Consider the following 25445-nt stretch of genomic DNA (forward strand, 5'->3'; position numbering starts at 1 on the left):
TACCACATGTTGATGTTTCAGTTGAAACTTCGTAAGTAAAAAAGATTTGCATATGCATAAAAAAGCACATGTACTAGAATATTTAGACACGCAGAAAGTGCGAACGAAAATTAAGTACAACTTGAAATGTTTTTGTACGTGTTTGTACCATTAACATTTTTTTTAAATTTCAACCATTAACGACACATGCAATGATTTGTTGTGCAATATTTTATTTAACACTTTTAAGCAGACAATCGCAGGTCAATTATTTAAAGGATAGATGATTTAGCTATGTAACAATTCCTTGAAAACCGATAGCAAATTTTCAGTGACAACTGTTCTGGTTTCTTTATAATCTGTTGTTTCTGCATCCTTCATACGAAAAAAAAACAAGCCTTTCAAAGAAGAGGTCAAGAGGTGTTCAGTTCTGTTTTAGGTTTTAATGATGAAGGGGTATATATTTAAATGAAGTAATGAAAAGTATCCGAATAGTTATTGCATTTATTTAAACAAATGATTAAACGAGCTTGTTCGTTACAAGTTACATTTGAATAAAAAGTTGTGAATGGGAGACGAGAAGTATGTATTTTATCGGGAAGAATTTTAGGTAGTGGGTGACAAGAACGACTAGTTTTACATGATAGGTCGTGCAAAATCGAACATATATATATATATATATATATATATATATAAAGGTCTGCAAAATTCCCAACGATGTTAGAAGTGTCAAATTTGCATCTGCAAATGTTTGGTCGTTCCCTCCGCGGGACTCGAACTCGTACTGCTGTGCTATGCTGTGGTAAAAATATATCATTATTCATCTTTCAAGTATTTATTATACTTCTATATATTTTTACTAATTTATTTTCAAGTGTTAAAATGTCGGTTAAGTTTCGAATAAACAATGTTTCTTCATTAACACGTTCTTGTTCCGTTATTTCATCCGGAAATATATAAAACGGAAATGTTATATCGTTCTTATTTCTACAGTTCTCTACATGTCCACTTAATTGTATTTTGCGATATTCTGGAATTTTGATTTGTTGTCGATGGACTTTAAATCTTTTCCAGTGTGATGTTTCCGTTTGTCCAACATAGTTTTCTCACTGCAAGTTACAATGTACAAAAGATTCTCTGAGGTAGACGTAAAACTGCTCTTTATATCAAATACATCTCCTGATTTAAATGTAAAAGATTTACCTTCTAAAAGGTAGGCACAAATACCACACCTTATGTGTTTGCATTTTTGAACTTTAGTTTCCGATATGCTGGTATCAAATCTTGCCGAAGTTAGTAGTTTCTTTGACGATTTTGGTGTCTCTTACTTTTAATTATCTTAAAATTGTTTATAATATTGTTCATCCGTTGATCTTGCATTAATATTTGCATGAATTATATTTAAATATTCAGCATTCTGCGGGTTGTACGTTGAGACATGTGGGATGCTATCTTTGCTTTACATATATTTTTCGTCCTCCGTAGATCTTCAATTTTAATTTTCAATGCTTTCTTTATTCCCAAATCAATTATTGCTTCTGGATATTTCCTTTTGCTTAATGTTTCTTTTAATTCCAACAACCGCCTGTCTTTGGTATTTTTATCGGATATTATTGTGCACAATCGTCTCGCTAAATTGTATGGAATGCTCAATGTTTGTTCTCATGATAACTACAGCACTGCCTTTGTCAGCCTCCTTTATAATTATTTCGGGGTCCTGTTTCAAATTTGTAATAATTTTCCATTGTGTAGACGTAAAATTTGACTTGACTTTATATTTGTTATTACTTGTATAACGGAATTCAGAAATATACTCACAATATTTATCCAGGCTTTTATTTTCCTTTTGATGAAGGATAATTGCTTGGGTTGCGGACAAGTGATCCGTCATCTAAAGTTTTATCAAAGAATCCTCCGTTAACCTCAACCTCCTTATAAATTTTGAAAAATCATCTTTTATTTCTTGATGGTTGGATTTTTGAGGGGTCGAAGTAAATTTTAAACCTTTAGATAAAATTTGTATTTGTTCCTCTGTCAAAGGTTTTTCTGATACATTAAATATTTCCGGTTTCTCAATCTCGAAAGGTTCCATCTCGTGTCCCTGTTTCTGTGGCTTACTTCTAAAAAAGGTTGTTTCCAATTTCCGTTTGGTTGATTTAGTTCTCTTCGGGGCGAATCTGATCTTAAATGTGATTGATTTTGAAATATGTTATCTGAATGGTTTGTCGAAGCCTTCATTATACAAATTGTCAGTAAACGGTTCATTGTATATTTTTCTTTCTCCATATATATGTTGTTTTTGATTTCGTTTGTACCTGCTTTGACTATTTCTGTTTCTTTGATTACTTCTATTTCCATTAAATGTTTTATTGTTAGTGTGATAGTAGTAATTTCTGTTATTAGCGTTTTCCCTCTGGTAATGCATGTAGTATTTACTTTTTCTTGGGCGTTCTTTTAGTACCTGTGCATATGTTCTCTCTCTGGCTTGCTTTATAAATGGGTTTTGTGAATTATAGTCTCTTTTAATCCAACAGTGTATTTCCGACTTCTTGTTGTTGTTATAGGTCTGAAAATTCCCAACGAAGTTAACACTCATTTTTGTCGTTCCCTCGCCCCGTGCTGGTCCGGGTGTTAAAGGAATAGGCCTGCAGCAGCGCTAAGCTTGTCGTAAAAGGCGACTAAATAGTGCTCAGAACCCTAGCCGGGGGCTAGGGCGGTCTGCCCACAGAGCAACTGGGATGTGTGCCCTAGGTGGTGGAATGGGGTACCCCTGGCGTGTTGCATGCTGGGGTTGTCAGGCTATAATACGGAAAATCTGACCGCAAACCATAGTGGTGCACCGTGTTGGGAAAGATGCCACGTTCCTCGCACGTTAAAGAACCCTACTGTGGTATTCTCCCGGAGTAGGAACCATAGGGCCCCGCCACAGGAGGCTAAATTGCCCGACCCTACCCACATCTCCCTATTTCCAGTGGCAATCAAAATTTGTCGACTCCATTGTCCTTGTGTCCCATCCCTTTTTCATTTCATCATTTCATGTTCATTTTATCATCAATTTCATGTTCATCGTCTGAATGTAGCTGAAATCTTGCTGTTCGGACGTTAAACCCCAACAAACAAACAAAACAAATTGTCGTTCCCTCCGCGGGACTCGAACTCGTACCGCTGTGACATCTATGGCAACACCCCTAGCACAAAGTCCAGCGCTCTACATCACTCGACCAGCTAGGCTATATAGCCTTTTATATAATTGTTTGCTATTCATGACTAGATTTTTTTCTTTGAGTTTTATTAACTTGATTTTGATCTCTATTTAATGTCATTGTCAAGATACAAAGCGGTTTAAAAAGTATTTGGAAGAAATGATTTTCAAAAAAGCCATGAGAAACAGCATACTGGGAAACAGGTACGAAACATAGTTTACAACATAAGAATAACATAACAAATTTTAAAACACAAATGAACCCCAAAAACAGAATAAACCAAACGCAAAACAAAACAAACAAAACAAAAAACAAAAACTGTCAAAAAAAGTATTTGGAATCTTCTGATATGATATAAACAGAACTGGACAAAGGGTTCCGAAACCTTCAGAAATCCAATAAGTGAACGACCTGTTCAAATGTTTCTAACAACCTTAAGTAGTGAAAGGAGTAAAAAAGGACTCAAGAACTGCTAAAGAACATATTGTAAAATGAAATCTAGAACTGTCTAAATTGAACTATAATAAGATATAAAGATGTCGAGATCTATAAATGAAATGTCAAAAAAACTTCAACTGTTCCTTTCACTTAAATTTGAAGTCTACTGCTGTCCATTACTATAATTTGACAGAAACCAGTCTGTCAGATGACAAATTTGTAAAAAGATACCCCATTCCTGAAAATCTTAAATAAAACGAAGCCAAAGTCAAGAATATGAAAAAGGACTATTCCATGCCTTTTCAGTACATTGAACCACACATTGTAAATTTGTGTAAATGTGCAAGTACAAAATGTACATTTGTACTTTTTTTCAGTAGTAATCGAAATGTGCGTTTTGATTTGTTATTTTCCAAAATAATGATTATATCCGTACATTCGTAACTGATTAGAAGATCCCAACTGCAGTGTCATCGTCAGATAACGCGTACGTGCGAACGAATTGGGTACACTTATCTAGAATCTCTGACAGCTTTAACATTTCGGAAATAATTTAATTATCAAGTTGTTCAATCAAGCGAATGATATCTGGTTGATCAAAAACAGTTTGTGCAGAGGGATTGTAATTATACTGAAACGCCCATGTTACTGATGGAGTCGATAACTGCATTAAAGAATATCTGTAATCTGTCTTCGTAAGGATCAAGCACAATATTTAGAAATCCTTATCTGAATCACGCAAATAAAATCGGTATCATTTCGATAAAAGTTCGCAAATATTTTCGTCTGAACTTTACATGATTTTTACCTGAATCGATCATATACATAAAATGTTATTTCATCATGCAATTTGCGTGAAATTCTGTTCACATGTGAACAAGAAGGAGTCCAAGTATTGATTGATTGTTGGGGTTTAACGCCCGAGCATCAATATTTCAGCTATATTCAGGCGATGAACATGAAATGGATGATAAAATGAACATGAATGATGATGAAATGAAACAAGGGATGGGACACAAGGACAATAGGGTCGACAAATTTTGGTCGCCACTAGCAAAAAGGGGTTGGGTAGGGTCGGGCAATTTAGCATCCTGTGGCGGAGCGCAACGACCAAAAATGTGCATGACAAATTTGACAGTTCTAACATCGTTGGGTATTTTTCAGACCTTTCTATATATATATATAATAACGTAATAATTAATCCTGCAATATATTTACTTTGCACCACCAAGTACCCGAAAAAAATCTAACACCCTAAAATTAGCCCGCCATACGGTAGCATATTCGTAAAATGTATTTAAAAAAGGGGGTTACATTATTTATATTACTGCATATTCACTTGACCTTACATCATCAAATGATAAACTTCACCAATGTAAACAAAATTCCATTCGATATACTTTCTTTTAGACTAATAACACGAATATGTTTTTGTTAAAAAGAAAATAGAAAAATTATGGAGTTATTTCACGAAATAATTTTACAACGTCATTGTGACTTGGGATATTTCGAATACATTAACTGCATAAACAGATGGTAAAATATGTTCCTAAAACCGGTCCTCAGAATGTTTAAAGCCCACATTTATACCGTGATATTAACGAATAAATACCAGCTTTACCCCATCTTGTCGGTAATATGAGTTATTATTCAAAGTCAGAAAACGTTGTCAGAAAGCAGAATTGTCCAGCATTCAAATTGCATTATATTCAGGTTGTGTAAAGGTCAAGCAAATGTCGGTATTTGAGACACTGGTGTGAAAACAATATTTAGTATTAGTATAGTAATTGTGTTAGGTTAGTGTAGTGTGTTAGGTTGTTAGCTGATAGAACGAATTTTTCCCCATTTCAGAATAATTATTAACTAAATCAAGATTTTCTTATCTCCCAAAGCACACAATGCCATTCATATATTTTGTTTTGTTTTGTTTTGTTTTTTGTTTTTGTTTTTTTTTTTTTGTGATTTGTTTTTATTTTGTTTTGTTTTGTTTTGTTTGTTCTACACTGCAGTATGTAGTGATATTCCATTCTATTGTCTTCATTAAGTATATGGATCTATTCTGTTTCCTATTTTCACGTTTTTACCATGTGACTCTGATGTTTACGGAAAGTACATATGTTTTGTTGCTTCTGTATTTGTGCCGATATTTTCCTTTTTGATTCAAATATTTATTTTTATCAGAGGTTTGTGTCAATTCAAACAAATGTGTTAGAAGATTGAACTGAATGAATTGTCTTCGAAGTTAAGATTAAGCGTACTTCATACAATGTACAGTAGTAATTGTTGCATAATGCTTCCAAAATGTGGGAGTAAAAATAATTCTTAATTGTCTGTCTACTATTACATCACCAAAACAATATAAACTAACGTTTTATGGCCATTTCGCGAGTGTAAAATAATTCACTCAGTACATGCATCTAGGTTTCTGTAACGAAACACCGCCCCAAAACAGTTATCAATATAATATGATGAATTACCAAAAATGTTGTTACGAAAATTTTCCCTTTTCCTTCATGGCATTAACTTATCTATTCAAGATATTGTATCTCTACAGAGACGAATGTGTACATCAACATTTCTCTTCGTCCGGACAATATCGTCAATAACTCATGTTATCAGAAATTTGCATCAATTTCAATTGTCATTGTTAGGTTATACTAATTGGAGCATTGGAACGGATAGCAAAAGGTTGGATAAGATGCGTTTATGACGTTAAACCTGTCTAACCACACAAACTATAAATTGGAATTAAGACTGTCTGGTTAAGACAGGTGTTCGGTTTATCAATGGTCAAAATATTAATTTAAACTTTCAAAAGTGCAGAAGTTTAAGATAGGTTGTAGGACTATTCAGTGTTTGAATTAAACAGGTTTCCAGGTTATTCAGGGTTTGGTTATGACGGGTTTTTGGACTATTCAGGTTTTGGTTTAGACAGGTTTCTGGACTATTCAGGGTTTGGTTTAGACAGGTTTTCAGGTTACTCAGGGTTCGGTTTAGACAGGTATCACTGTAGTGAGATATGAGAGTGATAATATGGCAATAGTTTGGTTTTTTCTATGATTTGGTTGTTTTTTCTACTTCTTGGACGTCTAGTTATTTGCTATATTACATCATTTAACGATGTGATATGAAAACTTGTCATATGTTGTTAGGTTGTTGTGTATCATTTCTACAAAACTTGACGTTGTGACATTCCTACCTTGTTCTCCCGAAACAACTGATGACGTCATAGACGGTCGATTGCTTCAATTTCCGCAAAGGAATCATTGGGAAAGATGTTTCATAACTCGTGAAAATTGAATATTGCAATAAACAACTCACATAATCTTATTTCAACATCATAACAACTGGCCGAGTTGTAGAATTTTTGGAAATTAAATGAGAAATTTCCTTTCGACTGTTTCTTTTGACAATAGTCTTCAGTTTATCAGTGCTGTAATTTTGTTATTTCATTTTATCTAAGTACCACTCTGTGTAAGAATCAGGCAATGAGTGGCACATCATTTTTTTCTAAATTGATCTTTTTCGCCTCAAACATAATGAAATACATCCAGAAAATAATTGAAAAGCTATTTAAATTTATCCTGAAGCATTGGTGACGTAGATATAAATTGACTGCTTATATAAGGAAAAAGTTTGGGAAAATATTTCCGCCATTTTTCCATGGTGCATTACAACTAATTTTGACCTATCAATATCTTAACAAACACTTTGACAGTAATGAGGTATAAATTCTTGGATAATGCAATAAAATCTTTCCGTATTTTTCCTTCATGTGCCACACATTATACACATTTTGCCTGATTCTATGATGGAGAAGTACTTAATTCACACTATGAATTTCACGTTAACTCTGTCACAACATGTGCATTTCATGTAAAATATGTACTTTGAATAGCATTACTACTGTACAATGGTAGGTCATTATCGACATTTATATATTAAACAGCAGGTATCTGTTGTCCTAGGCCTGATATTAAGATTTTGTTCAGGAACATAATTAATTTCATTTGGAATTGATCGATGAAACATTAAAAAGCAAAACAATAAAACTTATTTTACACGAAACAAATCAATTGACTTGAAATGTTTATGAGAAAGTTCGTTCAGCTTATTGATTCGAGCTCGAACAAGAAATGATCATTAAAATTTGCCATTGTAGTATTCTATTCAGTGGAAATTAAAAACTTGATATCAAAATTTAATTTATATTCATATACATATCGTCTTAACAAGCAGTTTTCTAAACAATAGTAAAAAAAAACTATAAAAATCTATTAAAGAAAATATGTTGATAATAAATATATATTTTACTGTCCCTTTGTACTATACATTTTTATTGCAAGGAAAAAAAGAAATTGACATATTGGACACGGTCTGTTGAGTCCAAACAACTGTAATTCATGACGACGTCGCCTTCTAATCATATCTCTCAAACTTGAAAAAAAAAACTGCGTCCAAATGTCAACACCCATGTTCGATGGCAATAAATTAGACTCACCGGTAAAATATAGGATAAAACAGGAGAATATTAAAAATAGAAAAAAAAGAACGGATATGGTGAAATGTAACACATGCAGCAGCGTATAACCTAAATACCAAAAAGGTAAACACAGAAGTCACCGAAAAGTCATCAGCAAGTGTAAACACGCCTTTAAATAAGCTCAGAAAGGCTCCGACAACAAATGTATTAAAATTCCACTGTAACAGGACGGTGGTATATCTTCAAAATCACACAAAAAATGTAATATAGGCACCCAGACACCAACACCTCCTGACTATGGACAGGCGCGTAAAATCTGCGGTGGGGTTAAAATAGTTTTATTAGGCTCTATCCATCCCCTTTAATGTAAGGTCATAAATAAACAGAAACAACAAATAAACACGCCATAGAATTTACTCAATAATACATCCAAATATCTCCATTGAATACTACATATACAATATAGACAAATGATATCCATAATTTAAAGAACGCTCACAGTAACCGAAAGCTAGCTTAACTTATGAAAGAATGCAATAGACCCTTTTGTGGTAAAGTGGTGAGCATGCTCAATTTAAACTTCCGCGAGGTAGGGCTTGGGTAGTGGACAAAGAATTTTCCGCGCGGAAGTGTATATTGAGCATGATCTCAGTTAGCACTAAAGAGTCTATAAAAATCAAAACTGACAACATTGAAATCATCAGTCATTACAATTCCAGTCGACGAGTTTAGGTAGTACATGTAACCTAAAATACTAAATAGGCAAGATTCGAAATAAAATACTAACAATGGTTAGTGTACATGTATGTGTATAAGTGTGCGTCCTACATGTAGATCTTGACTTTGAAAGAACCTTAAATCACCAGAAAACCTGCAAAAGTTAGTAGTTAAAGTGGTATCAGTTCATTGCCTTAACAATCATGTTCATTATCAAGTTGTATAGATTTCTACTAATTGTATGTTAAGTGGATAATTGTAAATTATTGATAACTAATTAACCTCTTTACATTGCATGTCACGATGCGCTCTAGATAGATACTTTTTGAATCTCTGTTAAATAATTGAGTTATGATTGCTTTTTGGATTTTTGTCCTTACTTGTCTAATACAGGTATGTTAGCATATCTAATTTTCATTAATGGTGAATGTGTTTTTTTTTAGTTGTTGTTGTAGTTTCTTTGTTTTACATTGTATTGTCTGTTATGTGGGCTATTTCATCTAATTTTTAACTGACAATGTCATGTGAATGTTGTTATTTGACTTTTTACTTTTATTTCCTCCTTTGAATTGATATATATTGATACTCTAGAAAAAAAAGCGGTTTACCGGATGTGATGTATTTCGGATTTAAATGAGGTATGAAGTTAAAATGTTAGAGGTGATCCTCTGAAACGTTGACGAAGATGAATATTGTGTTTTTTAAGTACTTCTGTTTACTACTGTTGGTTGAGTCATCATCGATTGATGAACTATTAACATCGCAAATAGCCTCGTCCCTCATAAGAAAGACCAGCTAAAATATTGCAATACAAATAAAAAATAATGAATAAGTCAGAAATCACAATCATCTTTTGTTTCTATTTTCAGCAAAGAATATCCTACTACAGTGAACGGTGTCCCGGACACATGTATACACAAAATACCGATGTTCCCTAGTTTCGGAGCGTCTTTAAATGGTCACACACCTGATGGCGCTGCTCATAAAGTTAGGTGTGGTAAAAGGAAGGATAGTGCTATTAGGGTAATTATATTTTTCCTTAGAAAACTTAGTATTTATATTCCTATTATAATATTTCTTGTTTGTGTTTTTTTTTTTGTTTTTTGTTTTTTGTTTTTGTTTTTGTTTTTTTTGTTTTGTTTTTTTTTTGTTTTGTTTTTTGTTTTGTTTTTGTTTTTCGACTTTCCTTGACAAGACATGACCTCCATTTGTTTCTTTTATAACTGAACTTGATACATAAATATACTCATGTAAAAACATCAATTATCTCCCTGGAATCTTCTGACAGGAGCTATATTCCTTCCTACAGATCTGCATATCAACCTTTCTTCAAATTTCACCAAAATCCCTTGAGCGGTGTTTGAGGGCGTGTGCTGACAAGTTTTAAACACATGTAAAACCTTTAAGTTAGATGATCTCCCTTTGGATTCCTCTGACAATGATATTATAGTAATAATATTCTTTCATGCTCATTCACATATGATGCCCAACCTTCCTATAAAATTTCATCAAAATCCCTTGAGCGGTTTTGAATTAATTTCGCTGGCAAGGTTTCTACATGTAAAACCCTTATATTGGATTATTTCCTTTTAGAGTCCTCCGATAGTAACTATATTCATTCAAGCACATCTACATATGATGCAAAAATTTCCTATAAAACTTCATCAAAATTCCTTGAGCGGTTCGGGGGAGTTGCGCTGACGAGGTTTTAACATATAAAACCCTCAAGTTCGAATTTCTCCCTTTAGTGTCCTTCGACAATGACTATATTCCTTCACGAGTTGCCCTGACAAGAAATATGGACAGACAGACGAACGGACGGGCAGACAGACGGACAGAGAGACGGGGATATTCCTATATACCCCTACGTTGTTTGCAGAGGTAATAATAAGCAACGACAACAGAATAAAAAGTAACCATTCTTAGATTAAAACAGTAATGTACATGTAAGTTACTATATATAGCACAAAACACGGGACTTCTTATTATATAATTATCATTTATTGATATATCTATCTGGATAGAAAAAAAAACAGTTCTAAATATCATTATAAAACGACTAGGTCAACTTTGTAATATTTTCGTCTTATGTTAACGTATTATTATAAGCACGCACACGCTCCTTGCACAAACATGAACGTTTATTTCGTCTAAATGCAAAACGATCAGTAAATGCACGACAAACGATGCACATATTCAATGAGAAACCTACACGTTTCAAGGACTGTGTAAAGATACACATAACACAAGTTACAAAAAATGTGACCAAAAAAAAAAAAAGAATAAAGAACATGAACTTAAAGAAAGACTTCCGGCAAGAGGCAAGATATTCCCAGTGATTGAAAGTTTGTAGTTCTCTTGAAATGTCTACGGAGTAAGTTGGGTATGTTGAGTCTGGTGTTAGGCGATTTTTAACGGCACTTCTAAAGTACTAACAAAATAGATTTGTTAGGAATGAAACAAAGATCTAGAATTCGAAAATGAAACTAAGCATTAATGGTTGTCCTTTTTTTCAGACTTTAGTTGCAGAAACACTAGTGTTGGCAAAAACTCATGGTTATGTAGAAAAGATTGAAAATGAACTCGAAGAAGAACTACAGCAAGATTCAATACACATTCAGGAACATTTTGGAAAGTAGGTTCCTTTCAATACACATTCAGGAACATTTTGGAAAGTAGGTTACTTTCAATTCACACTCAGGAAAATTGGAAAATAAATTTCTTTCAAAACACATTCAGGAACATTCTGGAAAGAATGTTTCTTTCAATTCACACTCAAAAACATTGAAAAGTAGGTTTCTTTCAACACACACTCAGGAAAATTGGAAAATAAATTTCTTTCAATACACACTCAGGAACATTGGAAAGTAGGTTATTTTTCAATACACACTCAGGAATATTGGAAAGTAGGTTTCGTTCAGTTCACACTCAGGAACGTTTTGGAAAGTAGGTTTCTATTATCTAATACAATTCTCATATATTATCATGAAAACGAACATTTTATCCAATGCCATTCTCATATATATTCTCGTTTATGAAAACGGACATAAACCACATGGCGATGCTGATATTTCATTGCTAATTTATAGCAGAGAAGATCCAACATTTGTGGTCGACTAGAGCATAACAGTTTTAAAATGTAAGGTAGAGAGGATAAAATATCTTTGTCCAAAAATAAATGTAATGGTTTGTCTGCTCGCATGTTACATGTACCTAATTAGCATAAAGATTTTCTGGGACAGATACAGCAGTATTCAAAAGAGGGGGTCAGACCTTGAAATGTATATGGAAAAGGAAGTACCAGTTACTTTTTTACTTATTTTTTGCCGCAAAATGACCTCAACATTTTCCAACAAAAGGGATGCCTAACCTTTGGAAAACTCCAAAGAGACTCGTCATTGATATTAAATATTAAGCAACAAATAAGCCTCGCTACTAATGAGAAATTCGAAAGAAAAATAATATTTTTTCAAGCTGTAAATTAAAAATGAAGGATACGGCAGCTCTTAAGCAATTAAACTTAAAAGTCTTCAAAATAAATAATTCAACCATTTCGACAGGAAACCGTATTGGAATTTTAATTTAATGAGTGCCAATTCCGTATAATTTAGTTTTAACGAATTTGACTTAAAAATAAGTTATTTATCAAATTAATTTTATGTTCTTCGTGAACTTAAAAAATGTTTCTCGCAGTGTGAAATTATTGCAAAAACTGTCATTTATGTGAACTGCATGCTGTACATACAGAAAATGTACTAAAAAGAACTCCATGATATCGAATTCACTTCCAATAATATAAATTCAAGCGACAACTATGTCATGCACACTTTTCGAATGAACAGAAAATATTGCTTAGTATCTCAGGATATTTGCTCTCACCCTTAATTTGAGTACAAGCGACAACTATGTCAATACTTAATGCATGAAAAAAAGTATTGTTTAGTAGTTAAGAACAGTTTGTATAATACTATAGTTTAACACGAATTGTATATTGAAATTACAACTAAGTGAAAGTTGTTCAAAGAGTCATGCAAGTAGTGTGTACATCCACAACTTTGAAGGTCTACGTATGCAAAATGCACCTTCTAAACTATAAAAAAGATCGAATTGTTTTTACCTTTTTTTTTTAATGATTTCATTTTAATTTCATTCAAATACCCTGGAAATAAACATGATGGCATATCCATGTAACTCTGTCAGAAAGCATGATCAACTGACCTTCCATGCAGCGGCATGCTCCTATTATCAATTACACTGCCCGACTACTATATAAACCGATCTTGGGCCGGTTTCATGAAAACAATTGAGATTTTCCTGAGTTTTTCATGAAATATCCAAATTCAAACAATCTAACAGGTCAAAATTTTTGAGATTTTTTTATGAAACCTAGGCCTGTTTTTGGACATATTGCCTGATTCTTACGTAATACTTGTACTGAACTGGCTTCTCCTTTGTAAAGAGAGAATTTTGTATCATTGGTAATAGGCATAATAATTACAAATAACCCGTTCTAAAAAAATAAATACAATCATTGAACAAACAATAAATCTTTATATAACACCGTGCCTGGGAAATACAAATAGCCATTCTCAAAATACGTAATAACCAGAAACGTAATGAATTGAAACGCAGAGATGAATGAATCTATCAGCTATCGTAATTACAGTGCCAATTTAATGATGGTGATGGAAATGGCCATCTTAACCTTATCTCACTAAACAAGAAATTCATCAATGCAGAAAGTACAATGAAATCCTCAAATATCGGGGTTGAGGGGTGGGGAGGGGTTCAAACATATCGAGGGTATGGTGTGTGTTTATTTTTTTCAGGTTCCCAATACCTGTATGTATTAGCTGTTAGTGGTATGTGGTTAATTCATTTTATTATCCTATTCCCGCAAAGAAAGTTTGGAGTTAATAGGACACGTCCTGTATGTTTGTCTGCTCGTTCTGTCTACCTAAAGTCTGTCTGTCTGACTACCTCTCTGTCCGTCCTGTCTTCCGAAAGTTCGTCTGTCTGTCTGTATGTTTGTATGTCTATATGACTGACTCTCTGTTCGTCTTATCTTCCCTTTGTCCGTCATTCTGTCTGTCAGGGTCTCTGTCTTGTAAGCGAGACTTTTATTTGACTGCTCAAGAGGTTTTAATGAGCATAATAAGTAAATTTGTATAAAGTAGGATAACAATGATCGATGTGTATATACTAATAAAGGTAATTAACATGAAAAAATAACAGTGTTGGGTTTGGGAAGGGAGTTTAAGAGCTCAGAGTAGTTATAACGTACATGTAAGAAACCGTATAAAACATGAAACTTATGCTTCCTAAAAAATCTATCAATGTTATGCATTCTGTTTTAGGCAATCAATTTTTCATTCAATATCGTGAAACATTTATCACTTACTGTACAATTTACCATGAGTTTATCGTGATCTTCTAATCCCGTGGTTGTTCAGGACTTTTGACGAAATTTATTAGGTTTTACTCAAATGAATTCACGAGTACTTTTAACAAGTGTTATCATGGGAAAAGATAGCCGATGCAGTAATATTGTATTCGTTTTACAATATATATCATAACTTTCCACACTAGACGCGACTTCAGTTTTCGAAACAGTTTATCGAACGCCACAGAGTTATCAGTATTTGATAGAGAACCAAATTACGATCAGGTACATGACTCGCCTTTCCATTGAAGTGCGTCTCTAAGGACAAATGATAGAAAACGAAACTATACTGATATCCCTTGTTCCATTTATGTGAAATGCTAAAGGCATATTTTTCTCTGTTTACGTTTTAACGTGTTGACATATACCATACCCTAGTGTACTTGGAACACGTAAAAATGTTTTGTAATATAAATGCTACACAGTTATAAACAACTTATTTAATACTAAAACGTTCTCATAAATCAAAATGTTCTACAGAATTAACCGTTTCCTTAATTGCAGAGACAGGCAAAAATAAAAAAATAAATAAATAAATAAATAAAACACCGATTGCCAGCCCGTTTCACTTTTCCCCTATTAAAGTAGCCATTGATTAAAACAAATATGATTGTTTTCTTTCTGTTTTCAGAATTCGCCGAAAAGGATATGAATTTTTCAAAAGCAAATACATGCTTTTAACTTTAGTAATACTATGCATTGTTGACTGTGCACTTGTGCTAGGGGAGCTAACTCTAGACCTCTACAAAGTGAAAGGTAAGATTATATTTATTTATTTTTCATTTAAATACTTCGCACTTTTATTACTATCACAAACTTAAACTCAAAATATGAAAAAGGTGACAGTCCCCATTTTTCATTTACGATGAATTAATTTGTTGTCCATTGGGATAAAACCGTTCCTAAGAGAGATAAGTGGTTACTCCTTTAAACAGGAGTACCGCATATCGAAATTTGCAAGATAAACATGATTGGTAATTTTGTATTCCTTGAAAGCTTCGGCGGGTGTTTCTAAAAAAGCAGAGGACGCTTACCCTACCGGTGCACCTGGTCCATGCTCACAGTTTTTAGTGGAGTCCGAGTTGCTCATTTACTTTTGTAATTTTGTACGTATTTTGGTTATTTTACGTTTTTTGTTGTGTGTCTGTTTGTCATGTCTGATTTTTGTCCTTGGGTTAAATCTTTTGATTTCCGCTATAATCTTTGTTACATTGATTACTCTTCTTCACAAACATGCCTTATCATGAGAAACGGACTATATGTGAAAAGGGGCTAGTAAGTCTCGTTTTGCGACTTTTTTTCTGAATTTTGACTTTACTCTAGACTGATTTGTATTTAATTTGCATTAGTGTGTTGCACAATTTTCTGTTGAATTATATTAAACTTATTTAGAGTCTTGAATTTGAGCAACCTAGTTATATCATCATATATACGTATACAGTTGGTGAGAAAATTTATGTCTACGCTCTTTGAACAACCATGCTTTTGAAGAGGAGTAAGGGCTGATCACATTCTCATGATTTTACGGAGTCATGTAAGGAGACTTGTTCCTATTTTACTGAGCATTTTTTTTCTATCCTCTTAAAAAATCAAACAGAAATATTATATATTTTCATTGAATTAATAATTTTTAAAATGTTGTTAAAACAGTAATAACTATGTTAAAAATATTCAGACTTTGCGTACGATGTTGGTGTCACGTTCGACTGAACCGGGGCTAGTTACGAAAACTTAAATATTGCTATTAGAATGTGGAGTTATCAAAGGCAATATAGATATTAAAATGTTCGAAAATGGTTGTTGTTTTAGGATTATAATCATAAATATTTGAAAGATGCCATTAATTGCGGAGGGAAAGCACTGTTCGATCACAAGAACGTCCATTTTCATATGTGGACGGGTAACATTAAGAAATGCTTGCTTCCCATTTCACCAATATATCTAAGTTGTTTCTTGGCGTATTTTGATAAAACAAACTTTTTTGTGGAGAACATGTTGTGCTGCAGATGATGTCATATTTTTCATGACGTAATGATAAGATCAAAGCGTATTACAATATCACAAATATCTCCCCTTTGATGTGGACATTGTAAAAATGGAGGAAAGAAATCGATTTGAAGACAAAATGTTAGACATTTTGTTAGAGTTATGCGAAGAGCTTTTTTTAATCGGGACTTTTATTAACTATATTGACAATTTATGACATAACCCCAATGAAAATATATATAAAATGTACAATCAGGCTTTTTGTTAAAAGCCTTTTTGTCCGTACTTCAATAATGTCACAAATCTTGATTTTTTTCTATATTGGCCATTGGCTACTTTCTTGCTTACCGTTGTAAAATATAACAACGAATAGTATCTTTTACCAAAGTATATTCACGCTTAAAGGACTGTATAAATATTCAGAATATAATGATTATTTTAAAAAAGATAATGAGTTTTATTGCCTAAAAGTAGATAAATACGCACGTATGTTGTGATGTCACGTTGTCTTTTTCCCGCCGTTTTCTACACGTAGCGTGCTACCCGGTCTTTATCAAAAGCTTTTTTCGTTAGCTTTCAGTGAACTATTAACTATGAAATTTTGAGTTTTACATGTATATATGCTACAGATAGTATATTCTAAAAATAATGGTATTTGGTTGAACGTGTATCTCAGCGCAGCATTTTGTCTGTGTCTAACCAAAATGTCACAACATCTAAAATTTGTATTTTTTATTTATTCACGCGTACACCATGCGAAATTCGAACGGATTGTTCAAAAAGGCAATTGGTGTTGAGTCGATTTCTTCATATACTTAAAATGTATTCATCCTGCTCCATGGTTTTATCATTCCATTTTTCTTTGGCTTAACATATACATATTGGGTTATATATATAATGTAAAACCATGTCGAACAAAAATGTCACTAAAGCGCAATTTTGACGTTTCCAAAGCAACGTTCTGTTTTGCGACGTAAAAACTCTTTTAACATCAATTTTAAAAACAATAAAAAGTATTAAAAAGTTAGATACTAGATTGAATTAATACGACTGTGGATGTAATGAATTAAAAAAAAAACGATTTTAGCAAATCTGATAAAATAAAGAAAGAAATGTTGAAAAGAAAACAGGAAAAAGAAATATGAAAATGTTGCCCAACTTTGAACCCCCCTCCCCCCGTAACTTGAAAACGGTCCAAAAAACATAAAATCTGCTGTACATTTGTTTACCTGAATTAAATAAAGAACACATTTAAAATAGAATAATTAAAAATCGAAAAACACGTTTTTTCACCCTTCTTGGCCCTTTTTTTCTAAAGCGGCAAGGGCAACAAAGTCCAAATTAAATAGGAATCTTCTCAATTGTTGGTAAAATCATATCAACATTTCAGAGCAATTAGTCAATCACAACATTTCAGAACAATTCAACATTTAAAGTTATCGCACGGAAACGAAGTGTCCCCAGACGACGACGTCGCCGCCAACCACGATGACTGCGCCATAACATTATACAACCATAACATTATTTCGTCGTATAATAAAAACGGGAGATTTCGCTCTCAAATTTTCTCAAAGAGGGATCGTTGCCAAGGTTTTGTTTTCTCGAAATGTTTAACAGTGTTTTATGTTTAGACCTTAGAATTCCGAAACGAGTACATGTATTCGGAAATTTCAACATACAATGTACATCTACATTAGAGATATAAAACCAAATAGGAAAGAAATAAATTCACTTTATACGCTTCCACAACTTGATTTCCGGGGGTGGGGGGGGGGGCGGGGTTACTGACTTTTTTGCTTGTAGGTTTGTTGGCTTTCTGTTTTAGTGAGGGTGTTTTACTTTTGTTCGAATCACGAAAAATGTTTTCATGATTCCTAACATTTGTCTCATAGGATAAAATTTCCTTCAAATCATTTCTAAATGGTTGATGTCAAACTATTTACCATATCAGGATGTAATCATTTCAATTGACCAAAACGTACGAAAAAATAATATCAAATCGGACAATTAAATAATAAAACATGTCGTGTGTGTTATTTTATGTAAAAAAAATAAATAAGCACACTTCTTTTTACACGTTACAATTATAGAACGATGTATGTCGCAATACAAAAAAGACGTCGAAATTTTGCCGATTTCGACGTTACCAAATATGACACCAACACCGTACGCTACGTCTTATTAAAAAAAAATGTCATAAAAATGACACGGTAAAACTCCAAACCTCTTTTAGGGAAAAAATTGGCGAGAAAATGTTCTATAGAAGTGTAATAGAAATTTTAGGGTTTTTTTTAATGTCATGAGAAAAAAAAAGATGACCACTGTACTAAAGAATGTCAGTTATGTGTTCATTGTATTAAGTTAGAAGAAATTTAATCTACCAGTTTTTGACAGTTTGCGAAATAATGAAATTCCTCACGGAATCTATCTTTAAGGTTCAATTATCTCGAAATCAAGATTCTAAAGTATGTTCATTCAATATCATATTCCAGAAAAAAACTAGGAAAACTTATCTACTTAAAATATAAGGTATGACAAAACTTAACTACAATAGTCGTTTTTCATATTTACGGAATGCAAGCCAATTTAGCATGTTTTTCAAAGGGACGTAACCCACCAACACCCGACAACCTCTTTGGCTGTCTCATTGGGGAAAGGAAGAACAGTAAACATTTTTCTTTGAAACCTAAACTATTTACACTTCGGTAAGTAGCTGAATGGTCTGAAACTATGTATTCAAAAGTAACCAAGTACTTACAACAGCTACAATAAATCAAATATTTGAATTTGAAATCTACTGCTGTCCATTACTCCAGTCGGACAGTAAACCAGTCTGTCGGGTTGGAAGTTTAGTTCCCTTAGCTCAAAATTTCAAAAAAAATCAAGCCAAAGTCGGGAATGTGAAAAAGGTCTATTTTCAAATGATGGTATTAGTGTCTACGTATAGGCTAATTCTATGTTATGTTATTTTAAATAATCTCTGCAATGTCTTGTAATGTAAAAGGTAATACCATTAAGATAATTTTACATATTAAGATTCAACGTGTCTATGATAAGGCAAGCGAGGCATGCTATTTATACAAGCATTAGTGAAGTATGCTGTCCCCTTTTTTTCAAAGAATAATAAACCTCACATCTGCAACTTTTGAACCAAGTGTTTAGGCAGACCTAAATCCGAAAATAAATCAAGAAGTACTGAAAATGAAAAAAATATCGAAATAAGAAGCCAAATCCAGCCAGCACCGTGAGGTTCTACATTTTGTTAACATGGAATGAAGACTCAGTGTTTTATGGGTTTGTGATACTACAAATCTGGATGAAATATAACGATAGTGGATATGGTGAACATGTCAAAGAGACAACATCTTCACCGGTGTGAAAAATATCAGGTCAAGGCCACCCATGGACCTTCTTGGAACGACGAGGGAAATTTCAATCCTTACACCACAAGGTAGGCTGCAACTGGTCCCAAATCAATCACAAACACAGGTACAGCGAAATAGTTGCCCCAATATACATTTGAACTTCAGAAACACAAAAGTTAACTGAAAGTGAAAATGAAATAAATATACAGAGGCAAGAAACTTCTGACTTGGAACAGGCACAAAAAATGAGGCGGGGTTTAAATCTTTGATTTTTTTTCAGTTACTCTAGAAGATACAGAAACTTTCACCAACAGTACTAAGCATTTTTTATCAGATATAAAAAGACAAAATGAGTACACCTTAAAAGGAAAACAAACTCAGGAAATATACGATATGTTACTTCAAGCAACGATAGTGTGGAATGTTTCAGAATACGAAATAGACTATAACTCCACTAACGGTTCTTCTCTGGTTGTACGGACGAAACGAAATCTTCGGTTTTCAACCGAAACACCTGTAATTCAGCAAGAGAAAGTTACCGAAAATAGCATAGAAACTGTGATACACGAAGAAGAATATAGCATAGAAGAACACATAGCTCATATTTTCCATTTTGCAAGTGTTGCTATTTTAGGAATAGTTTCGATTGAGGTAAGGATGGAGATGCGGCTTCTGAAGATTATTTTTTTAAAAATGGAGGGGGTTGAATGCTTTCGCATGACTTCGTTGACTATAGCCCAAAGATTGTATTAATAATACTTTTAACAAAATGTTAGTGAGTTCCAACATCCAAAAACTACCCTCGGATCATCCTCCCAAGTCAGGGTTTTGAGTCCACCCTCGCTCCCTCAAACCCCTGACATCACTCATTCATATCTAGCGGGTATCATCCAGTGCCATCTAGTGAGTTACCTAAATTTAACCCGGATCCAAAATCCAATCAAATGGGTACACATAACGTCATTTTTTTCAGTAAAGACTCAAAGCAGAATCTATAGTTATCATTTTTGCTCATATTGCATAATTTGTGACATCATACAACTGTCAGTTACTATATCGGATCGTCCATTACCTCGTATTATTGTTTACCTTTCCAGGCACGAGACCGCAACTAATTTTCAAGTGCATTTCAATATACACATTTGAGCAGATTAAAAAAATTCCACCGGCGCAAACTGAATAAAACTTCTCTGGCCTAAAGATATGTACAAACAGGATTTTATATATAAATTGTAGAAAATTTTACCATCATTTTCTGAAATTAATACACATAATTTGGAGTTGGGGTAAACATGACAAATGAACTGAGTTAAAAGTCCTAAATTTTAAAATCGGAGAAGCAACCAATCGGAATTGGCTGGACGATACCCGCTAAATATGAATGAGTGATGTCAGGGGTTTGAGGGAGCGAGGGTGGACTCAAAACCCTGACTTGGGAGGATGCCCTCGGATCTGCAACTGGGATTTTATTTAGACTCGCAATAGCATTAGAACGCTTCTATTTTTTCCAGTTCGAACATTTTGTCTAATTTCTAGAAATTATATGCAAATAAAAGAGAAATAACTCATGCAAAATGGTTGGTTGCCTCCTGAAAAATTGGAAAGATAGAACTGTTTTACTTGGAAAAGGCAACTTGTACCGCCTAGAAATACAGTGTACCTGAGTGAATTATATAAAACAATACAAGTAATTTCAAGGTAACTACCAATTCATAAGTTTGTTTTGTGCTTAGCATCTCCTGTAGGAGAGAGTAAATCGGTCAGCCTGGTATGCGAGTTATTTCCCTTCGTATAAAATTGTCTAAGAATGAGCCTAAACAGACAAATACTGAAAATTATAAAACAATCCAAGACAAGTGTTCGGTTGATATTACAAAAATAAATACTTAGGACAAGAATAAATAAATTTGAAATAAAATTAAACTTTGATAGATACAATTCCACCCGACTCACACCTGTACAGGGATAGTGATCCGTCATATCATATCTGTAACGTACTTTTACGGTGTAGTCGCGGCATGTTAGTCCATAATCTCCATAATAGCATTAAAACATCAATCAAAAGTATTCTTTCTGCTTTCTCCATTTAAATACACAATCAATAAAGTTATATAATTTCAGCAACGTACTGTTGTATCATTATAAAATGAAAAATCTGGAAGATACTGGAGGATCCGACATAACCAGATATAAAAATGTCAAGGACAAATTTGAACTGACATATTTTATTGAAGGAACGGACCATTTAACAACCATTCTGTGTGAGAATCAGGCAAAAGATGGCACATCATTCTTTGCTCTATTTGCTCTTTTCTGTGTCCTATATATTTATTACATCTAAGATAAAGCGAAACACATTTTTTTAAATTAATCCTTAATCTTCTGTAACACAGATATTTTTGACTGCATATATCGGTAAAAAGGCCGGGAAAATTCCGCTATTTTTCAATTTGGACATAAAATATTTTCAAAAGGCAAACATTTTGATGGTTACATTGAATTCTGAAGTTTATGAAATATAAATAATTTGATAATGCAATAAATCTTTCTTCATGTGCTACACATTATACACATTTTGCCTGATTCTTAGACAGAAAAATACTTAAAAATATATGTGTTACAAATTGTAATTAAAATCAAAAGGGGCTCCGCACATGTACATTTTGTATGTGTTCTACAATCTACCTTGTACATGAAATAATATAAATGTACTACGAAATGCAATGCTCAAGAAAAGTACTAGGTTAACAAAGGAATGAATTAGATAGAAAAAAAACATGACTAAGCGTCTTTAAAAAAAGGAAAGTAAGCAAAAAATGTAATCAAGATAAAAAATATAAATCATCAGTCAATGGCTAGAAAGAGAAAAAAAACCTCTAGAAGATTAGAGGTTGTGATATAACTTTGTTTTCTACTATTTTAACCGATAGCCATTAAATTCTGTAAAACAGGAAATTTTCGCGCTGTATTTTTTTTCGCAGTTTCTTCTGTAAATCTGCTTTCGCGCAGTTTTAAATTCGCGATCGTTCATTAAATTGTACTGTAATGTTCTTCGAAGAAAATATTCGATAGTTTATTTTTTGCGTAACGAGTCTTGGCGCGAAAATAAAACTGCCGCAAAATTTCGCGGTTTACATTAGTAACTGACGTTCTGTCAATTCTGCATAAGTACAGAGATTATAATACCCTTTTTTAGCTTTTAGGCGTGGAATATTTTTCAGTAGTGTAGTACGTTCGGTACTTTTGTACAAATATCACCACCTGCCTCCTATAACAATATAAGATACTTTGTTTTTCTTTATTTCAGACAATTCTTAAAGCATTGTGCGCTGGTTCATTATTTTTCAACAGAAAACTTGAGGTAAATGTTTATAACTTTCACCCATTTGATAAAAATTCCGAAACTTGATACATATACATATATGTATATCATAAATTCAGATTTTTCTATGCATGGAATTACTTTTAGCAGTGTGTTGTTGAAGACAAAATGAAATGCACATAAAATTCAGACACTACCATTGGTAAAGTCATTCATGGTGTAGAAAAACCCACCAAACAAACGATGCTTTTTCAGTCTACATATGCTGTAATTTCACATAACGGTTATAATTTCTACATTCAGATCTGCACTTTGTAGAAAATCATACATTTATCTCGGACCAAAATCAACCAAAATCGAACAGAATAATGAACGATAACTCTAGCAAAGTGCTAATTTCATGTACAATCTCCATAGATTTTCATCTCAAAAGCGTAACAATCAAGTGAAAAGCAAAGACTGGTTATAAGATTAGTACCTGTTTCTGTACATGGCATAAAACTGAATTCGATGGGTTTTGATAATTATGAATCGCCGTCTTTATGATTTTAAAAAAAGGACTGCTACATAAAAAAAATGTGAGTCCTATATACACTGCGATCGCCGTCATTTCATAGTTTTTTATACCCCACAACACTAAGTGGCGGGGAATTATATGATACCTTCCGAAAAGTTGCATATCCGTGCTAAGGTTACATGTAAGTATAATCTTTAGCAAAATCCAAAGTGTAGATCTTGATTAGGCCAATATGAACAGTTGGCTGTCACCCTTTTTACAACATCACGCGGTGGAGTATTACTTAATATTCCACCAATGCACTATTTTTTCGATGATAATTTAACATTGCAAAAAATGTGTGATTTTTAGTATATGCCACTACTACAGGATCAGTTCTGAAATGATAGTATAAATGTAATTTATTGCGCAAGACTTTCCATTTTCTGTTCCAATGTTAGGAAGTGAAAAACAACCTCAAAAAGTTCTTCCTTATATATCAGAAGTCTATTACACAAGATGCATCACTGTGAATACAGCATATGATATTGAGTCTGGCATCTTAATAATTGACATTTAATGACATGTTTCTCTTTTCATAAAACACAACAGCACGTGTCCTGACGTCGATATTATGTCGTCCTAGTACAGTATGTAGGGCCTTGATAAACAAAATCCAATTTGGTTGACCACATATTGATCACGTGACAGACAAAAATATCAATTATTGGCATACTATATGCAGTCATTCACCGGTACAAGTACATGTATTATTGGTATTGCCTTTCTTATAATATGATTTTATTTACAGGTATTTGATGCTTTCATTGTCATCGTGTCTTTTGTTGCTGATACTGTTTTGTTGGTTGCGTTTCCCTCGTATAGCACCAGAGATTTTGTCTTCATATTAGCGTTTCTCCTGCCATGGAGGGTTATACGTGTAGTTGATAGTAAGTTAGTTATATTTATACGCCTGTCTGTCTGTCTGTCTGTCTGTCCGTTCGTCAAAACGTGGTACGATAACTAAGACACATTAATGGATTTGAATTACTTTTTGTTCAATGTTCGTCTTCATCATAAGCAATGACCCTATTATTCTCATTACTTTCTATTTTTCGTTCCAGAGTTAAAACCTTTGGCTCCCCTTTTTCCACTGAAAAACAATTGATAACGCCATGTCTTTGATCTATAAGGAGGATATCGTTTTTTTACCTTCCTGTCTATAGAATGTGCTCCATGATTGGTTGTGCATGCATTTTGTAAAAGTTTTAATGATTTTTTACACAACGATTGCAAAGTGAACAAAGCCAGTTTTAGTCTACAGTAGAATTTTTTTTAAAGTAAAATGTTTAGTTGACTTTTAAAATAATGACAATAGAAATAATTGAATAATCACGCAGGAGCAAAATGTATCGGCTATCGTCTGTTAGATAATTGTTGGCTTTCAAGTATATTTCGAGCATACTGTTCTAAAATTGGTTTACTAATTTAATAAAAAAGTACTTAGTGTTGAAAACGGAACATAATGTTAAAAGTTTTTTTTATCTATTCGGTTGAAATGAAGAGAAAAGTCGGAAGACAAACAAACAGATGTATATATTTTCTTGTTGCATAAAGCGATGCGTTTACATATGGCATATTTGATGAATATATTTTCTTGGTGCATAAAACGCTTTAAAATACATTTAATATTTGAGTAAGCCAAGGTTAATTTGATCATCAAAGCCTTCCTCGAGTTCCCAGTTTATCAAAATGATAAACTAGAACACCTCTGTTTTCATGTACTGTGGACACGGGAATATCAAATGCCGGTATACTGCATGTCTACCGATATGGAATCGTAGACGATGAGTAATCTTTTGCTTAACTTGGACCAGCTTCTTTGTAAATTATTTGGCATTTAAAGAGGTTTATTCGTTTTAAATATTAGTATAAAAACAAAGAAAGTAATAATAAAGTAATGGAGTCAGTATTTCACCATAATACAAGTAACTCAGGTAACAAAAATTAAAA

The 25445-nt window shown here is 33.2% G+C and overlaps 1 protein-coding gene across 4 annotated transcripts in view; it reads left to right on the plus strand.

Annotated features, from left to right (window-relative positions):
• The window catches only part of LOC148610788 (uncharacterized), a 64226-nt gene that overhangs the window by 27446 nt on the left and 11335 nt on the right, over positions 1 to 25445 (plus strand). For all 4 annotated transcript variants that reach the window (XM_088596145.1, XM_088596146.1, XM_088596144.1 and 1 more), the window contains 6 exons: positions 9690 to 9843; positions 11337 to 11455; positions 14895 to 15019; positions 19895 to 20265; positions 22922 to 22975; positions 24244 to 24382. In XM_088596145.1, the coding sequence (XP_088452271.1) occupies positions 9748 to 9843; positions 11337 to 11455; positions 14895 to 15019; positions 19895 to 20265; positions 22922 to 22975; positions 24244 to 24382 (904 nt within the window). In that variant the 5' untranslated portion in view covers positions 9690 to 9747. The remainder of the gene's footprint in view (positions 1 to 9689; positions 9844 to 11336; positions 11456 to 14894; positions 15020 to 19894; positions 20266 to 22921; positions 22976 to 24243; positions 24383 to 25445) is intronic.

This window comes from Perna viridis, chromosome 8 (genome assembly GCF_037379345.1).
Source record: "Perna viridis isolate PV_CMFRI_1.1 ecotype Kerala chromosome 8, ASM3737934v1, whole genome shotgun sequence".
In the NCBI taxonomy this organism is placed as follows: domain Eukaryota; kingdom Metazoa; phylum Mollusca; class Bivalvia; order Mytilida; family Mytilidae; genus Perna; species Perna viridis.